General features: G+C 36.9%; 2 protein-coding genes and 2 long non-coding RNA genes across 4 annotated transcripts in view; 2 read left to right on the top strand and 2 right to left on the bottom strand.

The window, feature by feature from the left end:
- Positions 1-23,527, bottom strand: part of dpr2 (defective proboscis extension response 2) — an 89,937-nt gene that overhangs the window by 15,257 nt on the left and 51,153 nt on the right. The window lies entirely within an intron of this gene.
- LOC108610954 (uncharacterized) lies at positions 16,214-16,786 on the top strand. The gene is made up of 2 exons (XM_018003343.2): positions 16,214-16,387; positions 16,441-16,786. Exons 1-2 carry the CDS (start codon positions 16,313-16,315, stop codon positions 16,705-16,707), a joined length of 342 nt encoding a protein of 113 aa, XP_017858832.1. The 5' UTR covers positions 16,214-16,312; the 3' UTR covers positions 16,708-16,786.
- Positions 17,329-19,277, bottom strand: LOC149269606 (uncharacterized). Its single transcript, XR_016268905.1, has 3 exons — positions 18,242-19,277; positions 18,056-18,167; positions 17,329-18,000 (listed from the first exon to the last, which is right to left on the bottom strand). It is a non-coding gene; the product is annotated as an uncharacterized LOC149269606 (long non-coding RNA).
- Positions 18,996-20,246, top strand: LOC149269605 (uncharacterized). The gene is made up of 2 exons (XR_016268904.1): positions 18,996-19,539; positions 19,784-20,246. It is a non-coding gene; the product is annotated as an uncharacterized LOC149269605 (long non-coding RNA).

Raw genomic sequence — 23,527 nt, 5'->3', positions numbered from 1 at the left:
TGAATACCCTTTAAAAAAAAATGGCTTGAAGTGCATAAAAATATAGATTAAAGAGAATTTAATTTTTTCTTTTCTGGCAAAAAATCTATATGCTTGCCTCTTGACTGACAGAGTCGTTAGCACTAAGAAACCTATTTTCAAGTGCTCTCATGTACAGGGTATAGAAAAAGTTAACACACACGCACACAGACGAGAAAAAAAAAGCAACATGCCAAAAGCGCCAAAGTGAGTATTGCACTTGTTGTTGCTGTTTGGCTTTATGCTGCAGACACACACACACACACGCCCGCACACAGACACAAATTACACACACACACACACGCACTCGAACGCTCATATTTTTTGGCATCATTTAGATGCTCGTCGAGCAACTGATGCAAATTTAATTTGGACACCTCACACAAAAAGCGCGCGTGAGCTGGCGACTGAGTTTGGAGGCTGTTGGGGCTGTGGGGCTGGGGGGCTGTGAGGCTTCGGGGGTATGCTGCTTGTGGTATACCCATGGGGATTTGGTTGAGGGTAGCTATCTGCGCCATAACTTGCGCTTGAGTGTGTATGAACTGCAACTAATGATGTTGCAGGCACTCGAATGCGCCTTTTTGATTTAACGATCGACTTTTTTTTTTTTTTTTTTGTAAGTGAAATTCGCTTTATTGTTGTTGTTGATGATAACGCGTCGTGAAGTGGTTGAAGGTTGCAGATTGGTTCGCAGTGCGGGCCAGAGCTTAATGACTGGCTGGCTCGGTTTGGTTAGCTGGTTGTCTGCCTGCCCGTCTGTCTGTCTGCCTGGCTGGCTGGCTGGCTGGCTGGCTGGCTGCGGTTTATGGTGGCCTTTTGACTTTTGGTTGGTTTATTGAGTGTTTTTTCCTTTTCGCACTATGGCCTATAAAGTTTATGCGCCGTTGCACCAAGTTTATCATAAACTTGACTGCAGCAGGACGCATAAACCAAAAATACGAAATATACAAATTGTTTCTCTTCTCCATCAACTGCAAATGAAATGCGCATTAAAGTCAAGTAGTTAACTTTAGCCTCTGATTAACATTATTGAGCTGTCGAATTGGCATCGAGCTAATGCAAATGTTATGCTGGCTCAAGGGATCAAAATATGCTTAGCTGTGTTAGGTGTGCCCATTAAGCTGCTTAACGCCTTGGAGGCTGATTGTTCCTTGAATTATGTCCACAATCGCTGCCAAATCGATGGCTCCATATAGACATACTCACACACTTGGAGTATTTACAAAGCTCAATCTCAATAGACAGAGAACGTGCTTTTCAGCAATTATAATCAGAGCTGAGGTAGGGGAGACGTGACTGAATGGGTGCTATATAGAACTCAGCGAAACACCACAGATGCGAGGCTATTTTTAGATATATTATATACATATACATATACATATATACATACATCGTACATTCTTCTGGTTTGTCCCATTTTGTAACCCCAAGTTTAAGGCAAACAAAGCCAAAGCGCGCAATGTCTGCGACGCAAATAAAATATTTTCGTGGAATAAAAAAGAGATATTATGGGTATTATGTTTTTAGTGTCACTCAACGTGAAGCCTTCGAAGCTGAAGTAATATGAAAAGCTCTGCTCAAGCACCACAAAATATTGAGAGATTACGAAACATCTCGACTAACTTAGACAATGTGCGCAGTATATTGAGCATAAACATTTGAGGAAGAGGAACTTAATAAGCCTAAAACATAAAGAGCTTATGAAACACGTCAATTAAACATAAATAAAATATATTAATGTCGTGTAAGACATATGAACTGTATTCCAAGCAAAACTATCAAATACAAACTAAGGTTAAATAAGCACAATGAGATTATTAAACATAAATAGAATATGTCAAAGTCATGTAAGGCCTCTCGTCTTGAGCTGTATGCCAACTAGCATATATAATATTATAATTTTCATATGAGTTATTCATGACTAGTTAAGTAGAGCAAACGACTTAAAGCATTTAAGCCTCTGAAAACAGAACTGCTTTAAGCGCTGTCGTGGGAGGGTCAGAAAAGGGCTTCTGAAAAATTCAATAAGCTGCTCATCTTAAGCATCAGCGACGCCTGGGTCCTTCTCGGGGAGTTCGCCTACATCTATGTGTGTGTGTGTGTGTGTGTCTGACTGTTTGTGTGTGTATGGCATATTTATTAAAATCGCTGTGCACAATTTTATTTTGCATATCAAAAGGCAACTTGGGCTTGTTGCTGTGCAGATGCCATCTATGGGAACAGGAGCTACCCAGCGGGCGAATGCCGCCAATGCCTGCTTATAGATGTATGTATATAGCATACAAAATAGCACACACATCCATACACACACACAGCCGCAGTGAGCAATGCGCGTTTAGAAATTGTTGTTGTGGTCAAGCAAATAGCTGAAGGCGTGAAAAGCCTACTCAAATAGACTACTCGAGATGGTTTATGATAGCTGCAGAATTTTTTTGAATATCATAGATTCTTAGCCACTTAAAAAAGCCGGCCAGCCCCACTTGACTGCAACGCCAGCCCCAGCTCTGGGCTGTTTACAAAAGTCTCTGCATGAGAACAGCAGCAGCAGGAGCGGCAGCAGCAGGAGCAGGAGTAGCAGCAGCAGCTGCAGTTGCATCTAAGGCAAACTCACTGAGTGCAGCTCAATGTAATACAAGAATTAATGGCATCCGTTGCGTTCATTGACATGGCATTTACATCCGCCCACCCGCACAGCTCGAGACTAGAAAAATCTATAGAATATATAAATTTGCGCTCTGCTACAGCTTACACTTCATTTAACAACGTAGCTGACGGGCGTGGCGATGCATTAATCAAATATTGAATATGCTGAAAACTAATTTAGAAACTCAAAGCAGAGAAAGCCAAGTTAAATATATTAGGTATGCAAAAATTCAATTTGGAAACTTCAAGGTAAAATAAAATAAAAGTGCGATTCAATGGGAAATTTATAATATATTTTTACTCAAAGCGAAGCGTGGCGCACCGCTTCCACTTATGCCTTCATCCATTAGACCTTAAGAAAATCAATAATAAATTATTAAAAACTTGCAAAAAGGATTTATTTGTATTTCCCTTATACTTCATGTTTGTATTCAGCATAAATGGCTTATGGAAAGTTTCCTCTGTGCAGCACTCAACTCTAAGCCTTATACTTCACTATGAAAAAAAAAAAAAAATTAAAAATAAAATATCGAGTAGGCGTTCTCTAGTCGAGACTGCTCAACTATAATATACCCTAAGGCCTTCAAATACGTAAATAATAATTTGAATTTAAAAAAAAAAAAGTATAAATTAAGCCTAAATATATATTAAAAATTTTAAGTAGTAAAAAATATAATTTGACAACTAAACACTAAAAAAAAAAAAAAAATGGCACTTATTTATTTAAAATAATTAATATCTGCAAAGAAAGTTTCAAGTCTATAGCTTTTATAGGTCCTGAGATCGACGCGCTCAAGCATAGTGACGAACAAAAATATGAACAGCGCTATATCGACTCAGCTCGTCGCCCTGATCAAAAATATATATACTTTATGGGCTCGGCCAAGTCTCATTCTGCCTTTCATATTCACTTACAAAAAAAAAAAAAAAAAAAAAAAAAAAATCATAACCGGACTTCCCATTTAATTAGGTTAGGATTGCCTTGTGCCTTACGCCTCTCTATAGGCCTCATTCATAGTGCAAGCGAACAATAATGAAAACCTAGTAAAATTAATATTAAAAAGGAATTTTTTCGCCAAGCATCTGCATTCCCTTAAACCAATTTTCAAAGCGAGCCATTCAGGGGCTTCAACAGCTTCATGAACCGTTGACCTCTCTTTTGATTTTCGATGTTCGGCAACAAAAGAAATCACTTGATGCCAAATCAAGGCGATTGACCCATTTATTTCATATTTTGAGTGCTCTCTAGTCTGAGCCGATTCGTGAGAGCTCGCATTGTCTTGGCGATGTTTGATTCCCCTTCACTGGCTGGATGTCCTTAATTCATCGACAAGTACTACTCAAAACAAAAAAAAAGTTTGTGTATTATGCCGCACTGACTGAACTGTCAATAGTAGAGCCCTGCACTATGGGCGAAATGGTATTTTTTCTGGCAAATGAAGTCTTAGCATTATATAAGTTAATACTCTCAAGAAAGTCAACAAGCATTTTTTTCAAGTTTTTTTTAAACTTAATGTTGACCAAAATTTAAAAAAGTGTTTACCTCTATATTTAATAAATAAAGAAATAGGCCTTTGTCCCACAGTGCAGCTGCGAAATGACTTGATTTTCGGCAAAACCAGAAAACATTTCCGCGTTCAACTTTTGTTGAATTGAGTTCGCCGTGGAATATCCGACTGTATTAACATTATTATATTTCCTCGATTCTTATTGTGTTCTTATAGGTCATTGAAGTAGTTAGTAAACTCGTCAGATGGATGGTATGAGAAATATAAGAAAAATATAGTGAACGCAATTTCGAGTTGACGCTCAAAAGTCATACAACATTCATAGGGCTTTGCCATAAATCTCATATGCCAATGACAGTGCCTGTCAATAATGTGGAAAGTTTTTCGTCTTGACAAACAACAGCGAGAACAAAGTTTATTAAGTTTGCGCCATAGCGTAAGCCATATTAAAATACACTTTGCTACAACAAGATACATACAGAAGGAAACACTCCATACACACACACACACAGTCTCACTCACACACACACATGATAATCACTAAGGAAAATCGAATAATATGAAGTGAAATTGAAAAAATAACGTTGCCTACTTATGAGCGCCGTCTGAACTGAACTACTTCAAAAACGCATAAAAAATCAATGGCAACGAATGTGCGCAATAAATGTCAGTGAAAACGCAAACAACAACAACAATAAGGAAAATGAAAATGAAAACGCCAAAGAAAACTTCACATCGTGTATTCTCTTCATTTTTTTTTTTTTTTGTCGTTTCCCAGAGATTTTTTTTCTGCCTTTTTTTCCACATAACATACTTGCGTGTTCGTATAAGTGGCGGATGTGGAACAGGCGCATGGGGGGCGTGAGGAGCACGGCTGCGGGTCTGAAGTGAGCGTGTGAATTGGTCGCGGGGCATACAAATTGAAAATCCGCCATAAATTGAAGAAGAAGGCGAAAGCAAAGTCTGCGTCTCAAAAGCTGATGACAATTTATTGTTCACACTTGTAACTGATGATGGTGCTTAGAGCCACACACACACACGCACACTTACACACGTGCAGCAATTTGTGCCATGTGTTTGCCCAAGTATATTTCATTGTCTGCAGACCAAGCAAAAAGTAGGCTCTACAAATTGCTAGCCATTATTTCCAAAGTCAATATACGATATATATGTTATATATATAGAGAGAGAACATGTATATGTATATATATATATACAACATAAATTTGATTCCGTTTTATATTTCAGCTGGCCAGGTGTGCGCTTGTGTGCCCCCGTGTGTGTGTGTGTGTGCCTGACACTCGATGATTTAAAAGGCAGCGCACAACTTTTGCATAACTTGCTCTTTCAATTCTCTTTCTTTAGTTCTTTCACTTTTTTCGTGCGCTTGTAGTTGATTTTCATTTTCAACTTTAGCCATTTACAATGGAGTTTAGCGGCCGCCTTGGCTGCCGGCTAAGTGGTTTCATAACTTGCATTCAAAAACTACTCGCATCTCTCGGCATCAAACTTTTCCAATGCGCGCACAAAGCTAAAAACAAAACAAAAAACAAAAACAAAAAACTAAATGCGAAAATAAAAAAATAAAAAAATGAGCGCAAAGGATGCGTGCCTCCTCTACTAAAAGTTGGCTTCCGGGCCGCTTTAAATGATGCGGCAAATGATTTAAGATGAAGCTCCTCATCGTGTATTGCATAACAATTTGTTGCTGGCCCCATTACAGCTGGACAGGGCCTGTTGACGCGCCAGCTCCTCCATACTCGTTCATCACATTTAAATTCATAACAGCGAGAAAAAAAACTCCCCCGGTCGGGAGGAGGGAAGGGAAAAAATTACAAAATATAAGAAATGGCTCTTGGGGCAAACAACAGGAATCCGTTTTGTTGTTGCCTGCACAGTGAGCGAAATTTATGAGGCTCGCTATAGCTACTAAGTCGCAGCTAATAGCGGCTTTAGAATTTATAGAGTTTTCGTCTGCGGCTTAGCAGTGCTTGGGCCATGGACACTGAGCACGTTACGTATACGCAATATCAATAGAGCAAAGCCACACGGCTGCCACATAAAGTTTGCCGCGCACGAAATAGCTCTGTGTGCGTGAGCGTGTGCGTGTGTATCTGTGTCTGTGTGTGTGTATGTGTGTGGATATATATTACTAAAATTGGCCAAGTTATACCTAAAGACTCGAGCTGCGCAAAGAATCGAGCTTAAGTTATATGGATGGCAAATCAAGTTAAGGTTAAATAAATACGTTTGTTTTCTCTGAGCCTATAAAAAATCAACTTTGATTCTATTATGAATCAATGTTTCATGCTTTAATAAATGGACAGCAATAAATACAGTTACGGATGAAGTGCCTACTCTATTCAATAGTAACATATACATATTACGGCTAAGGAAGTAATCGTAAAATATGATTTGTAAAATAAAAAGTTAGTAAATCGATAATGAAAATTAAAATAAATTAATTAAGTAATTAATTAATTGTAAAATAATATAAAACGTATAGGTGAATATAAATTAAATACGATATTCGGATTAGAAGTGAAGAATTTCATTAACTACTTAATAAGAAATTTTAAAAATTAATATATAAAAATTATTTTCAAATAATAAAAAAAATATGAGTGACTATAAATTTTGTGTCATATTTTTAAGATGGATCTAGTTCGATAAGACTATTTTGATCTATCATACAACCAGATCCAATGCAGAAAATAAAGTCTAGTAAATAGAACCATTTTATAATACAGCTGAAAATAATATAATAATTGCAGCTATATGACAGGCTGCTTGGTCTATTCCTCCGATGATAGTATAAGAAATTCAACCAAACTATAAATATATATATTATATATATTCATACATTCAACAGTTTCAATAACAAATATACTATATGTTTCTGGATAGAGTATACAAAATTTTCACTGCAAAAATCCATCCCTTCTTTTGTGATTATTTAAAGCAAAGGCCTATTCTACTTTTTTGACATATTATTGCTGTAATTTTTGCGGCAAAACGTTTAGTTGAGCCACATAAATAATAAATAAATAACATAAATACCCACACAGGCACACACACGTACACACAGAAGGGCAGAGCGAGGGAGAGAGAGAGAGAGAGAGAGAGAGAGAGAGAGAGAGCGCGCAGGGCTGTGCATCCAGTCAGGCGTGAGGCTCTGAGGTTTAGGAGACGTTTACATAATGATGACCTACGTGCAAAAGACGAGCCGTTTCCATTGTTGTTGTAGACTTTTCTTTTAGAATCTCGGTTCTTGTGGCTGTGGCTGGGGCTGTGGCCGGGGTAAGGGTCTTGATTTACAAGCCGGTTAGAGGAGCTCTTGTGGATGGGCAACGTCAACCTCGACTGAGTTATAACGTGGGCTGGCTTCTGTATTAATTTGCATTTTGTTGACTCAATTCATGCAGCAAAATGTTTTTACATAGATTTAGCATAAAATATTTAAAACAACTTCTGAAAAGCAGCAGCGGCAGCAACACAAAAAAAAAAGTGTAAAGTTTTTCCTTTATTTTAATTGTTTTTCTTCTTTTTTTTTCGTGTACTACTTTTGTATATAATTGTATTAGGAGTAGTCCCCCCATCGATATGCAAATGCGTTGCCACAGGGAGAAAGAGAGAGAGAGAGAGAGAGAGAGAGAGAGATAGAGAATGCGAATCAAATTGAAAAACTTTCAAGTGCTCTCAACTAATAGTCGTAAATATTTATGCATTCATGTGTAAGCCGGGCAAATGAAATTCAAATGTCTGCCCAACTGTCTCAGCTAGACGTAGCCGCAGTCCTTGGCCACGCCCTCAAATTGAGTATGTGGGCGGTAGTTCAATCAATGCTAGCTCCTTTCATTTAAATCCTTGTTATGTGCCAAGATTATATCTCAATTGAGTTTTGCCAGCACCAAACTCCAAACCAACCAAAGCGAAACGAAAAAAAAAGAATAGAACATATTTTGCTGGAATATATTGCTAATGAAATTAAATTGAAATTTTTTGGTCATGGCCATTTTACAACACTGGCAGTGGAATTATACATACAATCAATATTGCGCTCTGCAAACAGCTAATAGACATCGACTCCCGTATTTAATAGATTGACTCCCAATTATTCTATGGAATTCAAATGAAATTCCTATACATTAAAATAGCATGCGTATTTGGTATTTTACAACACTGGCTACAGGCAGAGCAATCTATGATAAATTAGAAAATTGTTTTAATATTTTTGAGCGTAATTAATTGTGAATTCCCTGAACAACAAATACAGTGAGCTCTGATTGAACTTTAGCTTACATATTTTTGAATATATTTAATTATACAAGTTACAAGAAACAGTTATATTTCAATTTTAAAATTACTCTTTCCCAAATTGCATTCAATATTCGCAATCAATTACTCGTAAAAATTTCAAATTTCACAACACTGCAAAATCTTATATAAATTGCTTTACAATAATCTTCTATTTTTCTTAAGTGCTCTCAGCCATATATGTATGTATGTACAACAAAATCTCGTTAAAAAGAAGAAGAATTTTAATATTGTTTTCGGGGCTTTGCTCAACTCTCATCGATTTTGGCAACTTTGTCGCTTTGGCTTTGCTCTTCACTGTCATTTAATTTACGGCAGCTTAACTAAGCCGCTTTGCAACAGACTTTTGAAATATTTAACAATCTATATAAACAAATAAGAGCATGAGCATCGTAGGATCATGGCACATAGCCAACGTAACAGCGTCATTTTCATCTGCATCTCATTGAGGCTCTGGCTGGGCTCGACTCGACGCGGTTGCCACATCCTGTTGCCAACTAATATAAATTTATGTCCTTAAGAGCGCACAGTGTGACACAGACACGCACAGCAAATTAAAATCAACTGGGAGCAGTCGTTATGGAGGCTTTCACTTTCGCTAATGTGTTATGAGAGGCAGTCAGCCAAGCCAAGCCAAGCCAAGCCAAACCAAGCCAAGCAGAGCAAAGCACAGCAAAGCAAACTGAAGCAAAGCCCGGCTGTGTTGAGTCAAGCAAACCAACCAGTGAGAGTTAATAAGCGGTGGGCGTGTGTGTCAGTGTATGTGTGAGAGTGTGTTTCAGTGTGTATGTTTAAGCAAATAGGTCGCCAGTTATACACACACTCTGTCGCATTTTAACGCCCTAAAGCTTACATTGTAGTCGTCGTCGTATTTGGCCAACTGAAAGACACCGCCAGCAAACGGCAACAAACAAGTTAGTGGAAACTACACATTTCTGACTATCAAATACCTTGTATACAATTTATGTATTGCCTGCTTTATTCTAAAATCTTGATATTATATATATGTATAAACTATAGTGTGTACATAGTCATATATTATCTTTATAATATTTCAAACATTTTTTTAAGCATAATTTTTTGGTAACTTTGTACCCATCTCCATCAGGATGTCAAGCTTTCAAACATTTTGTTTGATTGATCATTTTTAGCTACTTTGCATTCCGTTCAAATAACTTTACCAACATTTAGGTTAACATTTTTTATTTTATTTTATTTTATTTTATTTTTTTTTTTGGTGTAGTCATTCATTTTAGATTCAATGACAATAATATAATACATGTAAGCTTGACGATTATTGATAGGTACATCTTTAATTATTGCTAAGATGAGATTCTCAGTTATGGAATCATTCTCGTATCATATACAAAATATTTTATATTACCTCACACATTTTCCAGAACAAAAGATCCCTAAATAAAGCCGTCTGCTTTAAAGAATCACAATATTTTCTTTATCCAGCGCAAAAATTGCCTAGGGATAACATATGCAATACATTTTAATATACCCCTTTTTACAGCTGCTCTTTACGGAGCATCAAGAAGAACTCTAAGAAAATATGCATTAAAAGTTGAATTTTTCTGGGACTGTTATTGTGTGTGTGGTGTGACTGTGGCAGAGTATATGTATGTGTGTGTGAGTGTGTGGACCGCAAAAGTCAAAGCAAAAAAAATTAAACGTAAGATTAAGGCGAAGCTGAAATGTGCTGGCCGCTGGCAGGAGTGGCGCTTTGGGGGATTACCAAGCACCGCGAATGCTGACAGGCATGCACACACACACACATGACATACATACACACAGTCATCAACACACACTCTTGTTTAATCAGATGCGCATACATACATATCTGAGTGCGAATTTACAGATGAAGTCGGTTAATGGCTGTACGTGTGTATGCGTGTGTGTGTGTGCATTAGTTTTTTTCTCCGCTTATATTTTGTTGGTTGTATTTCCACTTATTTCATTTCGCAAGTCACTTTGTTTACTCCACATTTAACTCGACTCGTCATCTCCCTCTGTCTCTATCTCTCTCTCTCTCTCTCGCGCGCGCGAGCGTACGCTGCGTATGAGTGATTATAAGTTTGAGCATTAAGCAAATTATATCTAATCCCAGCCACGCCCATCTTTCGACACACAACAATTTCTTTTCGGTTATGTTAATTAGAGCACGCACCAATAACCTACAAGCAAATCGTTGTCAGGCAATCAGTAGCGAGCAAAATCGAAGCTCGAATTCCCATTTCTATTTCCATATTTCTGGACTTCAGGCGCTCCTCTAGCCACTCCTCGCCGCTTCGTCTGTTAGCTGCTGCCAGCAAGCAACTTTGAGACTGTTTGATTCTACTTTTGCTTTTGCTTTTTGGCCTGGCCAAGACATTTGTGGCCTGATTTGATTTTCGTTTCGAGTGGCACATGCGATTTGGCATTTCAATTTGCTTTCCCGCCCCGCTGTTATCGTCCAATTATTATGCAACAAACAAATAATCAAATATGCTTTTTGAAATCTGGCCACAGCTGTCGCCGCAAGCTTCAGCTTCAGCTTCGGCTTGAGCGTCAGCTTCACCTCGCCCCCATCAGTAACAATAAAGAAAACTTACAAAGAGGCTGATAATATTTCTGTTGCACGCAAAACTTTTTAATCGATGAAAGTTTTGTGGCCCAAGTACGTGTGCCAGACTTTTTGCGACTAGCCCCAGCCGCATGCCAACTTTAACCTTTGAATTCGGGCAACAGCTGCCCCAGCATCGCATACATCACAAATTTGTCCGAAAATTTGCGCACATATTATTAATTGGTGCCAGATTTCAAACATGACATCAATTCCACTCAAGCAGCACTAAAAAGACTGCCAAAATTTTCTGGGAAACGAATCCCAGCAAGTGTGGCCTCTGCATCAGCGAAGCAAATATAAGAATATGTATCGATTGGAAATTTCTAGGGACAAAAATGCTTTATACACATTAAGATTTTCTGTTGGTGAAGCTTGAATGCTTTCAATTGAAAACATAGAAGAGATATTTCAAAGTGATTTTATATTTTTATTTCAAAAATAGTATTTAAACTTGGAAAAAAATAGAAAAATTATTTAAAAAAAAATAAAAATAAAATAAAAATAAGAAAGTGCTTAGACAAAAAAAAAAAATAATAGCAAAAAATAATTTTTAAAATTGGAAAAAAAAGAAAAATTATTAAAAAAAAAATAAATAAATAAAAAATATATAGTATTTAGACAAAAAAAATAAGTAAATACATATTTTATTTTTAAAAAGTATTTAACAATAAAGAATTTTAATTTAATTTAAATTGTTCTTGTAAAACCAACAGCTCAATTTATCAAGCAAGAGCCGCTGAGCCGCTGAGTCAGAATCGAACTTACGGTTCACTTGATGAACAAGTTCCATTTTGGTCAGTTTAAAATCTTAAAAAAAAACGAACCATTTCAAACAAGTTTTCAGTTGAGCAGTTTCGAATAATTCAGAATTTTCCATGAGAAATAAATCTATTATTCCCAACAATCAAATCTAACTGAGTAATCCCGTTATATTTAAGATTAGCCCGCATTAGAAAACTTAAGACTAGGGTCCATTAATAAACTTAAGATTTATATGCCATTTGCAATGTCTAGACATTATTTCCAAGCAACTGCCGCTTGGCAGAGATATGGAAATAAATTTACTCCATGCATAAAATTAACTAGAATAATGTGACAGCCGCCTACATACATATGAGGACATGGCTGCCTAGCCAGAAAACGATTTGCGTTTATCTATTGACGCATGCATACATTAACAGAGCACAGAACAAGCGTTCGACTAGATAATTACAAGCTAAATAGAAAAAGCTACAAGGAGAGAGCGAGACAAAGAGAGAGAGGCAAAGAACGGGACCGAGAAAGAGACAGAGACAGACATACCATAAATAATAATTAAATGCGTGACTAATTACTTGTGTAATTTGCTATTATTAAGCAGCTGCAGCAGCGGCACTAACAAAAGACGGAAGTTGACGTAGTCATAACAGAGATATATATATTTACACACAAATAAGCATATGGGCGAGAGAAAGACAGGGATGGTAAGAGAGAGAGAGAGAGAGAAAGAGAGAGGGAGACTCGCATAATGAGCTGGCAATATGTCGAGTTATCGCTAGAAATTAAGTTCAAGTTGCGGCTGCCTGATAGGTATTTGTCAATGCATAAGTAATCTAGGCAAGTGTAACACACTGTGTGTGCGTGTGTGTAGGTGGAAATTTGTGTGTCGGTGGGTGTGTGTGTGGGGGGTGTTGGTTGTTGACGATGATTAAGTTGACAACAACTGTCAACTTTGCTTTAGCGCGCGCTGACATAACCTAAACGCACTCACACACACACACAGACACAGAGTTGACACACACACACACACATTCACTCAAACTACGTTTGCTATGGCAGCTGCCCTGTTGTGGTTTGGCCCCAGCTCTCTTGCTCTGCGGCTTAATGAGTCTTGATTTATTTCATTTCCTTCATTTTTCGATACGACGCTGTCGGCGCCGTCTGCGTGTTGTCACCCTTAACTTCCACACGCACGCACATTCGCACACACACATACACTTATTATGCCTTGGCATGTGCTTTCGCGCCGCTGTGGCATCTGCTTATTTACATGACAACAACAAAATTCATTACTCATACGCTGGTTTGAGGCATCTTCACGATTCACTTTTACCTGTGCGCGTGGTTTAATTAATACATTGATTGCTTAATTAAATTTCTGAGCAAGCGACATTTAACTTTGACATCGCTAAGCGATTCCCTTAGCTTGTCTCTCCATGCAAGTATGCTTAAATTCAAATGCTAATTGAACTAAATGTGCGGATTAAACTAACTCGGTGAGCTAGCTCTAACAAACATATTGGCTGAAATTGCACAGAGAGCAAAATTCTGTGGAAGTACATATATGATTAAGAGCAGAAGCTTAGGGATTAATGTAAACTATGCTTTACACAACTTTTTCAATTTACTGAAAAATGTATGTAAAAAAATTAAAAATAATAAAAGAAATGTATTAAATTTGCTTTCATATCTTCTTTATATACATTTTATTTTCATTTGCGGCATAAAGTTTTTAGAGCTGCAAGTTATGAGCAGAAGCTCAGGAATGCAGAATAACAAATTATAAAGTAAGTTTTTATATATGTATATTCTCATAACCAATAAATTTACCCAACGAAAAAAACGTGAATATACAACAAAATTGGGCAAAGAAAAAAAATGCCACAAAACTAATTTTTTTTGCATAATAAAATGTACTAAATATTTGTATAGATTCTAGAAATTTTTGTTCAAATTGCTTCTACATTTTAAGAACATTTTGTTGTCTGCAGATTTATGATTTTTTGTAAATAATTTCCTCTGATTTTTGCATCAATTCAATTTGAATTCAATTCTCGCCGTTAGCCAAATAGTCGCTGCAATATAAGCCAATTCCTCATATTTGTCGCAGCACAACAATCGGGACAAAGGCTTAACCCGATATGCCCGATTCGCATCGCACAACTCCCACATGTCAGCTTACGCGAAAAACGTTGCGAGCCGCACTCGAAAATTGTTTTCATCCTGCTGTGCGACTGCTTATCGCAAGCACTGTGTGTGCGTTCGGCTCGCCATCAATAGTTTTTACGATAACAGTTTTTTACTCTGGTCGTAAAAAACAGGCTTTTCTCTCATGTAAAGATGAAGCTATAAGTAGCTTTGTCTACACACTCGCTAAAAGCAAGACTGTAATTGAAAATTAATATGGAAAACTCTTATATAACTGTTATCTGAAAATATATATAAAATATGATATTTAATTCATAGCCAATGTAACAAAAAAATTATTTGATTTATTTAGCTTTTTTAAAGCTTTTCTCAAGGCTTTAAAATGATAATAAATAATTCTCTATTTGTATGCAGATTAAACGACAAGAAGCTTAGGACTTTTAGACTGTAAGAAAAGTAACTAATAGAAAATCAATATAAATTATTGGATTAGTATTCAAGCAGTATTAGCAGTATTGGTTTCAGCTGGACTAAAGTTATTTGAGTCACGCCTAGATTTCACCTATCTGTTTAACAATTCAACAGTTTTGTGCGCTGTTTCTTTCGATTCATCTTTTTTTTTTAATATTTACAAACATTAGCCAGGGGAATCAGTACCGGAGCTTTTTCAATATCCGGCACTTAAATTTTATTACTTTGCACATTTGATGGCCGCCATTTTGTCAAACCTGTGCTGCACGTGCTCCCAGAGACATACTATCTCGCTCGCGCGCACATTCACATCTAGCTAGCTAGCGGTATTCTGTTGCAGCGCCACTCTGCATATAATCTCCATAAAAATACATATAAACAAAATGTAAAATTCATAAAAAAGAGAAATATAATGCAAAACCGAGCATTTCTCGCCTTGCAGCTGGCATTTTATTCGGTTGCTGTGGCTGCTGCTCTTACCCTTTCCCTGCCCCTTGCTCTTGCTCTTTTACTCTCGCTTGGACGCGCTTGCACTTACACTTACACTCCTCTCTACCTCTCTCTTTCACTCTTTAGCCGGCATTGTTTGCGTGCGCTATGCATTTGCTTTGGCCTGTCTGCGGTTACCCTTTCGCTTGCCTTCCTCTGTGCCCCTCTCTCTCACCCTAACTCACTATCTCTCTCGCTCTCTAGCCCTCTGGCCATGTTTATTTGCCTAAGCGCCGCTTGTTGTTTGTTTACACTTTTTCGGTTTATGTTTCCTTTTTACTTTTTTACTTTTTACTGCACCAACTTGACTTTTATGCCCATTTCTGTTCCCGGTTCCCTGCACACTGCAACTGTTCCCAGCTGTTGACTGTTGCCACTCCGCTCGCACTGCCTGCCACTCACTCTCCGTTTGTTGCCTGGTTATGCGATCTAGGTTTTATTTTATATTATTTTTCGCTTTTCTAAGCAACAAAAGTAATCATTTATTTATCTCAGCGTACAGTTGACTGCAGTGCAAAAATAATATAATTTATTTAATATTATTTTTAGCTTTAGGCTAGCTGTAAAACAACATATTCATAGACCAGATTGGGTTTTACATAATAAACCTAAATTTCCAGCAATTTCTCTCGCACTTATTTATGAAGTTGTAAAATTCCGTATCTAAAGAGGAATATGGAGAATTAAAGTGCCAAATAATAAATACCCTGGAAAGTGAATGGTAAATGTGAAATATATCTTTAAATGTGGTAAATGTATAAATTCATAGTGAACGGCTAGTTCACTTTAGTTAGTACAGCTCATAAGCGATACGCTCTTCAATTGCTAACTTAAAAAGTTTACTCCATAAATAATTCAATGGAACAAATGAAAAACACAATTATACAATAAAAGTAAAATATGGCATTTGAATAGACTAGATATGACCGAGTAAAATATATCATTATTAAACGAGATTACTTGTACTTAGCTAGATGAACGAATAACTATAATATACTGCTATTAAGTAAATTAAACGTATTGTAAAACTAGTTCTATCTCTATATATAATAGTATAAGACCATACATACATACAATAAAAAGCTAACAACTCTGTTTCTCATATCTCTAAATACAGAGTATTGTTTGCGAAACTCTGCTTAAGGCCTCTCCCACACACACACACACACACATGCACATATGCACACACTTAGCTATATATTCGCTCACATAATGTAAACATAAACAGGGCAATAAAATATGAAAAGCTTGAGGCAAGCAGCCACAGTCGCCAACTGGCAGCCACACCCGCTGAATCGAAGTCAAAGTCAAAGCCAAAGTCAAAGCCAAAGTCGAAGTCGATATCGAGATGGATATCACATATGCCGTGGAGAATGCACACGATGAGAATATATTGAGGCATGATTTGCCATTGGAGAAGGAGGTGAGATAAAATGACCTACAGTGAACTACTGCTGATATCTTTGGTCTTTTCAGTTGTATTTGTCGTTTATGTTGTCGCTGCTCACGCTCGAGCCGCATCCCGATGACAGTCTCAACTGCGATGAGGAGACTCTGCGCATGCGACAGCAGTTGCTCATCTACAAAGCGGAGGTGGATGCACTCGATCGCACTGCCGACGACTACTATGAAAAGAAGGAGAAACTCATCTTTAAGATCTTTTGCGAGTTTCGCGGCCTTGTCTATGATCCTGAAACGCTGGATTGCTGCTATGAGCAGCCGGAACTTGAGAACAATAATTAATTAATTACTTCATGGGAAACAATTAAATAAACGAATAAAGCAATGCAGAGCTATGAATTGCCTTTCGGCAAAACTAATTGTGGCTATCGATAAATATCGATTGGTGGACATTTTATCGGACATCAAAAGCAGACCAGAGCTCTTTAATTGAATAAGTCATTCCAGCTAGAGCTTAAACTTTCTTAGCCTTGCTGCACTGCGACCCCAGCTGCTGTCTCGACTTGGCTTTTATAATATACAGAAATCCGAATATCTACAGTTAGAAGAACACGCAGCCAGAACATGGCCAACAATGGAAATGCCGGAGCTCTAGTAACCTAGCCTTTGTGCCCCGTCTACAAATTAATTTCAACTCGGTTGGAAGCCTAAGCTAAAAACCATTTGAATGCCGGGCAAATTATTCAACAACCAAATAAACAAGCAGCCGGGCGTGGCAGTAGGCGCCCTCACTGCGTCGGTGTGTGTGCGTCCGCAAAATGACTTAACATGTCTGAAACTGATTATAGCTCTGGCAAGCCAAGTAAAATATATAAGTAAATGTACATACGTATATACATATATTTGTATATGTATGTACATATATGTATGTGTATATGTATATGTATGTGTGGTTGTCCGCACCATTGCTTACAGGTGCCACCAAGTGGCCGTGTTCATGTGGCTTACGCACGACTTGTGCGTAGACATCATTAGGCAAAAGTGCGTATATTTTAATACCCTGTAACACATACATCATGAGGGCTTATGGCAGTGACAAAGAAAAATGCTTAACATTAAGTAAATGGTTGAAACTATGCAAATGTTAATTTGCCTACGCATGATTAATCATGCCTCAAAAGCTCGAAGAATATGCGTAAGTAGTGCGACAGTTTAAATATGGTTTCTAGTGTCAACCGATAAATATCGATGAGAACTAGCAGTATCACATATAAAATATTACAATTTTAATAATAGTTTATATCTGTTGAATACAATTTTATCTAAATAGATATTATTTCATCCAATTTGATCAATATTAATATCGATATAGATCGAAGAACAATTAAAAGAACTTCACACTAAAAACGTATCATTTAATTATAATACAGGGTAATTCCTTGTCTACTTCCTTACGTCTATATATTCCCATTACTTACTGTCTATGTCAAGAATGTGAAAATAAATTGGCTTAGGTGCCTGTTGGAATGCTGAACTAACGTCAAACTGAATAGAACTCCATCGTATTGAACATCGTACTGGATGAGGATCCGTAGTCAAAGTGAAGGTTCATTAAAATTTGACTTTCGCTGCATGCTGCAAAGGGCGAGCCAGGCGAATCATTGGAATTTGTTTAATTAAGCATAGTTACCTAACATGTTGACATGTGCTCGCTTATCCAGCCCTATTCGCACAAAAACCCTTCAATTAATTGTCCTATCGAATTTAATAGTAGAACGCTGAAGGCCAAAAATTTAAACTAGCTGCTTGAGATATCAGCGGGAAAATTTCGCGTTCATTAATTATCGCAACAAAATGCGTATCTCCTCCCGCTCACCCTTCTGCTCGACAGCTCAAGACCTCGCTCGCTGCATGGGCGCTGCCAGGCACACATGCACACGCCCCCTGTTGGGCAGAGGGTGTAATTAAGCAACATCTCCGTTTCGGCGTTGCCACACCACGTCCGCTTGGCCCGTCCTGCCCTGTGTTTGGCTCGCGGTTTTTAGGTGCGTGCTGTGCCAGGCTGTACGACTCCGCTGTTCTCTGCCATTTCGACCCATTCACTCAAGTATTAATAACAGCCAAAGTGTTGCTTGGGAAATTTATTAAGATGCCGTCGCCGGCAGGCGTTGCCACTCGGCCCAGCTCGTTGATGCCTCAGCTGTTGCCACTTCAAAATATTTTAGGGTCTTTTCTTTTCATTTATATATATATTTTTTTTCTTTCTCACTTACTCTCTCTCTCTCTCTGTCTCTGTTTGGTAGTTTTGTGTTGTTTGGAGGAGGCCTTGGCGCTTGTGTCTATAATTCGGCCAATTTATTTACAATGTGGCGTATGCGAAATATTTAAAGAGCCTTAAACAAGGCATAGCGAATTTCTAAGAAACTTTTACAAAATTCATTTAATATTGACATCATCAGTGCCTACGCAATTTTTGTGGCCTAAGCTTCAGCTTACGGCTGAGTTTAAAAATCTTGAACATATTTGCATTAAAGCAGAGTTATTTGATAAATTTGCTATACAAGTATATTTGTTCTGTTCAATCACAATTTTTGCTTTTAGACGTCAGCTAATGAAAATAAAATGTGAAAACTTGACAAATAAATTTATTTTATTTACAGTCTAGCATAAAAGGACGTGCTCTTTTGTATTATTTATTTTTGTATATTTATCTAATAAAATATTTATTTATTTATTTATTTAATGATATATTTGCAAACATTTTATCAACATTTTGTTTACTTTTATTTCCTTAATGTTTTTTCTACAATCAACATTTTTTGTATTATTTATCAACACTTTATCTCACTCGCAAGAGTCGTCAAACAATTTTTCATTTTCTCACCATTTTGCTGTGGTCGGTTTTATGGTTAAGCTCTGCGAGCAATTTGCTCGTTCTCGTTTATTTCTAAATTGCGTGTACTAAATAAATAAATTGGCTTTCAGCAACTATTTTTATGAGTGAAACTTCTTGCAGCCATCGCTGAGCAGTAAAACAATATTTTATTTTGAGCTCATTGGGGTACAATATATTCAAATGTATCTCACAATATGTAGGTAAAGTTGTGAGCTTGAAAATGACTGTCTAATAGATGCCCAGCGAATAGAAGCAAATAGTGGACAGGAAAGGGACAGGTAAGAAGGCTAAAAAGTTTCTTCTTTTCTGCTCAAGTGATGTCTGTGAGATTCACCAATCGAAACTTCAATAAATAAAGAAAGCCAGTAGAGATATCTTAAAGTCTACCTCTTTTTTTCGAGGATGGTTCTTCTTTATCTTTCAATATCTATATTTATAAAAACAAAAACATTAATATTGCAAAAAAGTCCATAACAATTTTTTATAATTTATTTCAAAAATCTCATGTCCCATCTTTTTCAGTTTCTGCGGACACTGGGTATACAATATGACACCCACATACATTTTCCGGTCAGTCATAAACTTTCCAGCAATGAGTCAGCCATACAAGACTGCCTGGGTCTGGCTCGTGGCTGCCCAGAACTCTAATAGCAACTGCACAAAAGATGAACTGACAGTGTCATAAAATAGTTTTTAGCCACAAAAAGACAGCGGTTGCAGTTGGTTGAAGAAGAATAATGCGAGCTTTGTGTGATGCGATTGCTAAATGAATACTGCAATATGGCTAACTCTGAAAAACTACTTTTTTCAGCTTGCTCTTAATAATTCTGGAATATTCAAGGGAATGAACATGATCAAAATTGCCGAAATTCTTTAATAAAAATGTAATACATTTTTTTTATACAATTTAAAATTTTATTTTAAATAAGCTTACACACAGCAATGAAAAACTTTAACGGTTTAATATACTATAACTTCTTCTCTATTTATCTTTATACTATTGTGCTACCAAATTCATAAAAAAAAAAAATAAATACATTTTTAATGCATGTCTTCTTTATGAATTAATAAACTCATGTAAGAATGGAATTTTGTGATGTGAATAAAAATACTTGTAAATTTCGACAAAGAAAACAGCTTTAAAATACTTCAATACCATTTTTTTTATGGGCGTTTTAAATTCAGAAAGAACTATAGGTTTATATTTTCTTTCGCCGAGAATTTTTTTTTATGTTTTTGTCATCCGCATGCTGAGCATCGATAGTGAGAAGGATAAAAAATGACACGAACGGGCGCAACCAACTGCCTAATACTCGTGCTGGGTCCAAGAAAAAGTTTAATTAAAAAAAATAATAAAGATTAAGATTTTTTAATATACTCCACCAATATGGCTCCATTATTTATAGTGCTTTATATATATATAAAAATATATATATAGAGAGATGACGAGCACTGCCCAGAGCCAATATTCTTTGGTGTGAAACGTGAACGAGAATAAGATAAAATAAAATAGTGGAAAATGGAGCGCAAAAATATCTCCGACACTCGCAGCGGGTGTGAATTTATGGCCGTAGACGTAAGGTCATAGTTCAGCATATGTCTGCATGGCTTGGCCCAACAAATCATCATTAAATGGGGGCACATAGAGAGCGTGGACAGCAGCCATAAATAATAATTTAATTATTTTATTACTTAAAAATGCACAACAAATGCGCTTTATACACGCGCTCGCAATTAACGCCGCACGCTTGGCAACCTTAAAGTCCGACGAATAATTGCCTCAATAAAATATCCAAATGAAACGTAGCCCTAAATAAAGTGAACAGCAAGGTCCAAAGAATTCATTCAAGCAACAAAGCAGTCAAGAGCCAACTCGTAAGTAACTGAACAGGCTAAAGCGTAGAAGGACTAAGAAGAACAAATAAAGCAGCTCAGGCTTTGCAGTAGCCGACTAGAGGATATCAACTTTGAAAAGGATTGAATGAGTAATACATTACGTAATATTATTAATTTATAGAATCTGAAAATAATTTACATGAATTTTCAAAAAAATCAGATTATTATATATACAAATCATAGCCCAGAGAAACGAAATCCACATGATATAAGTCGATGAGAGAAAATTCTTTTAAGCACGTTAGAAATACGAGAATGAATACTTAAAACTAGATTGTACTGAATGAATAAGATTTATACATTTGATACCACAAATTATATAATAGTTCTAAGCATTTGACTACTATATTTTACTACTATATAGTTCTACTCCATTCGATATTATGGCTCAAATAGTTAGTACAGCAGACTATACAAGAAAACCCAATGATAAGATAAGTGAAAGGAAATATTGAAATATAAAAACAATTTTTCAGTTCGATTGCCTTTTCTGCTAATCGCAAGTTTCAAAATCAGTTAATCGATAATATGCATGTTATCGATAGACAAAGCTCAACCTTTCTTATTAAGCTTTTCTGCAAGTTCTCATTCATTCTCATTCTCATGTGCTTGCACAAGAACAATATACCCCTTTGCTAAGCATTTTCAATGGGTGAGGCGAATAACAAATGGCAGAGACAAAGGATAAAGGTGGGCGGTAGGCGATGCAGGAACATTCAGCAGGGCAACTGGTTTTCATTTCAGCTCTTGCCATGGCGTTTGAAATGTCACAACACAGTGCGACAAAAAGGCGTGGCCACAATTAGCCCAGCCGGTATATACGGTACGGTACGGCAAAATGAAAATGTGCATGCTAGCGTGTGTGTGTGCGCATACTTTTTGCTAGCAGCGTATGGGTATGTCATGATGCTTATTATGCTTGTGGCAGCCCCTTTAACATGGGCTCCATTTCAGCACGCACACACGACATCGCAATGTATAACTCAGTGTGTGTGTGCTTGTGTGTGTGTAATCATAATTGTAGTGGTTGCAAATAACAACAACAACAACAGCAACAGCAGTACACACACAACAAAAGGCTTTTTACAGTCTCCTCTGCCTGTTTTCGCCCCGGTTTGCATGTGTTGCCGCCTTTTTCTTTCCATTCGCTGCGCTGTTCTGTGCCTGCCTCAAAATGTCAACTGTAAATTCTTTTGCGCTTCTTCGCCATTGTTGTTGCTGTGGTCGGGTTTTGTTAAGCAGAGTTCATGTAACCCTCACGGCTAATACAAATACATACTTATTGTGCGAAAAGCACCAACAACAGCTGCAGCAACAACAGCAACAGCAACCACAACACCAACAATGCCAAGCGCTGGCATTTTATTAAGATGCGCACTAGAATTTGTCTGCCAAACAGCCAACCAAAATGATTGGTACACAAAGGCTGACCTAAACGACAGCAACGACTGAAAGTGATTCTTAAAATAGTTGTCGAGTCTCTAGAATGAGGTAGCTAAGACTTAGCTGGAGTAAAGCAATTTTACATATGGAATGCGGGCAGCGAAAAGCAGAAGTAGAGTAAGAGAGCTGAGCGCGGTCTGCATACTAGAAAGCTAAGATTGAAGGAGAAGGAAAATGGGATGGTATAAATGTAAAGTAGGTACAGCGTGGGAGCATGGGAATATGTGAGCATAGAAGTAAAAGAGTATAGTAATATAAGTACAGGAGTAAAGGAGTATGGGAGCATAAGAATATAGCAGCTTAGGAGTAAAGGAAGAGGAGTATGGGAGCATTGGAATATAGGAGCATAGCAGTATAGAAGTATAGCAGCAAATAAAAATATAAAATAAGGCAAACCAAAATATGCCAGCTTAGAATTCAATTTCCTTTGAAAAATTCTCAATTCAAATCAATTACTGCACAGCTTAGATAGCAAATAAAATGTATGAACTAACAATAATAAACAAACAAATAAAACAAAAACAAAAAATGTAGCAATGGAATTTTTTCAAAAACAGAGCGCAGTTGGCGACAATCGAATAAACAAAACTCAATTTGCTCTGTAAACAAAAAGTTATGAATCAGCGCGGATTTTTTAACGGAAGAGAAAATAATGAAGAGGCGCAACTAAGCAATTGATTTCGATGCAGAAAAATTGTCGTAGATGAATGAATAAATGGAAATATATATTGATTGATGGGCAAGCATAAATATATGAGAGCAGCTGAAGCAAAATTAAATTGTGTCAGAAAAGATTAGGAAGGGAAACCACAGAAAAAATATGAGAAAAGTGGAATGTTATTTATAGATCTTTTATCCAACTAAACATATATAAGTTTAATCATATATAAATTTGACTAACTTTACCTATAATAATTTCTTTTTAGA

This window comes from Drosophila arizonae, chromosome 3 (genome assembly GCF_054131065.1).
Source record: "Drosophila arizonae isolate 15081-1271.41 chromosome 3, UAZ_ARI_1.0, whole genome shotgun sequence".
NCBI lineage: Eukaryota > Metazoa > Arthropoda > Insecta > Diptera > Drosophilidae > Drosophila > Drosophila arizonae.
This window is presented reverse-complemented; position numbering and strand designations above follow the sequence as displayed.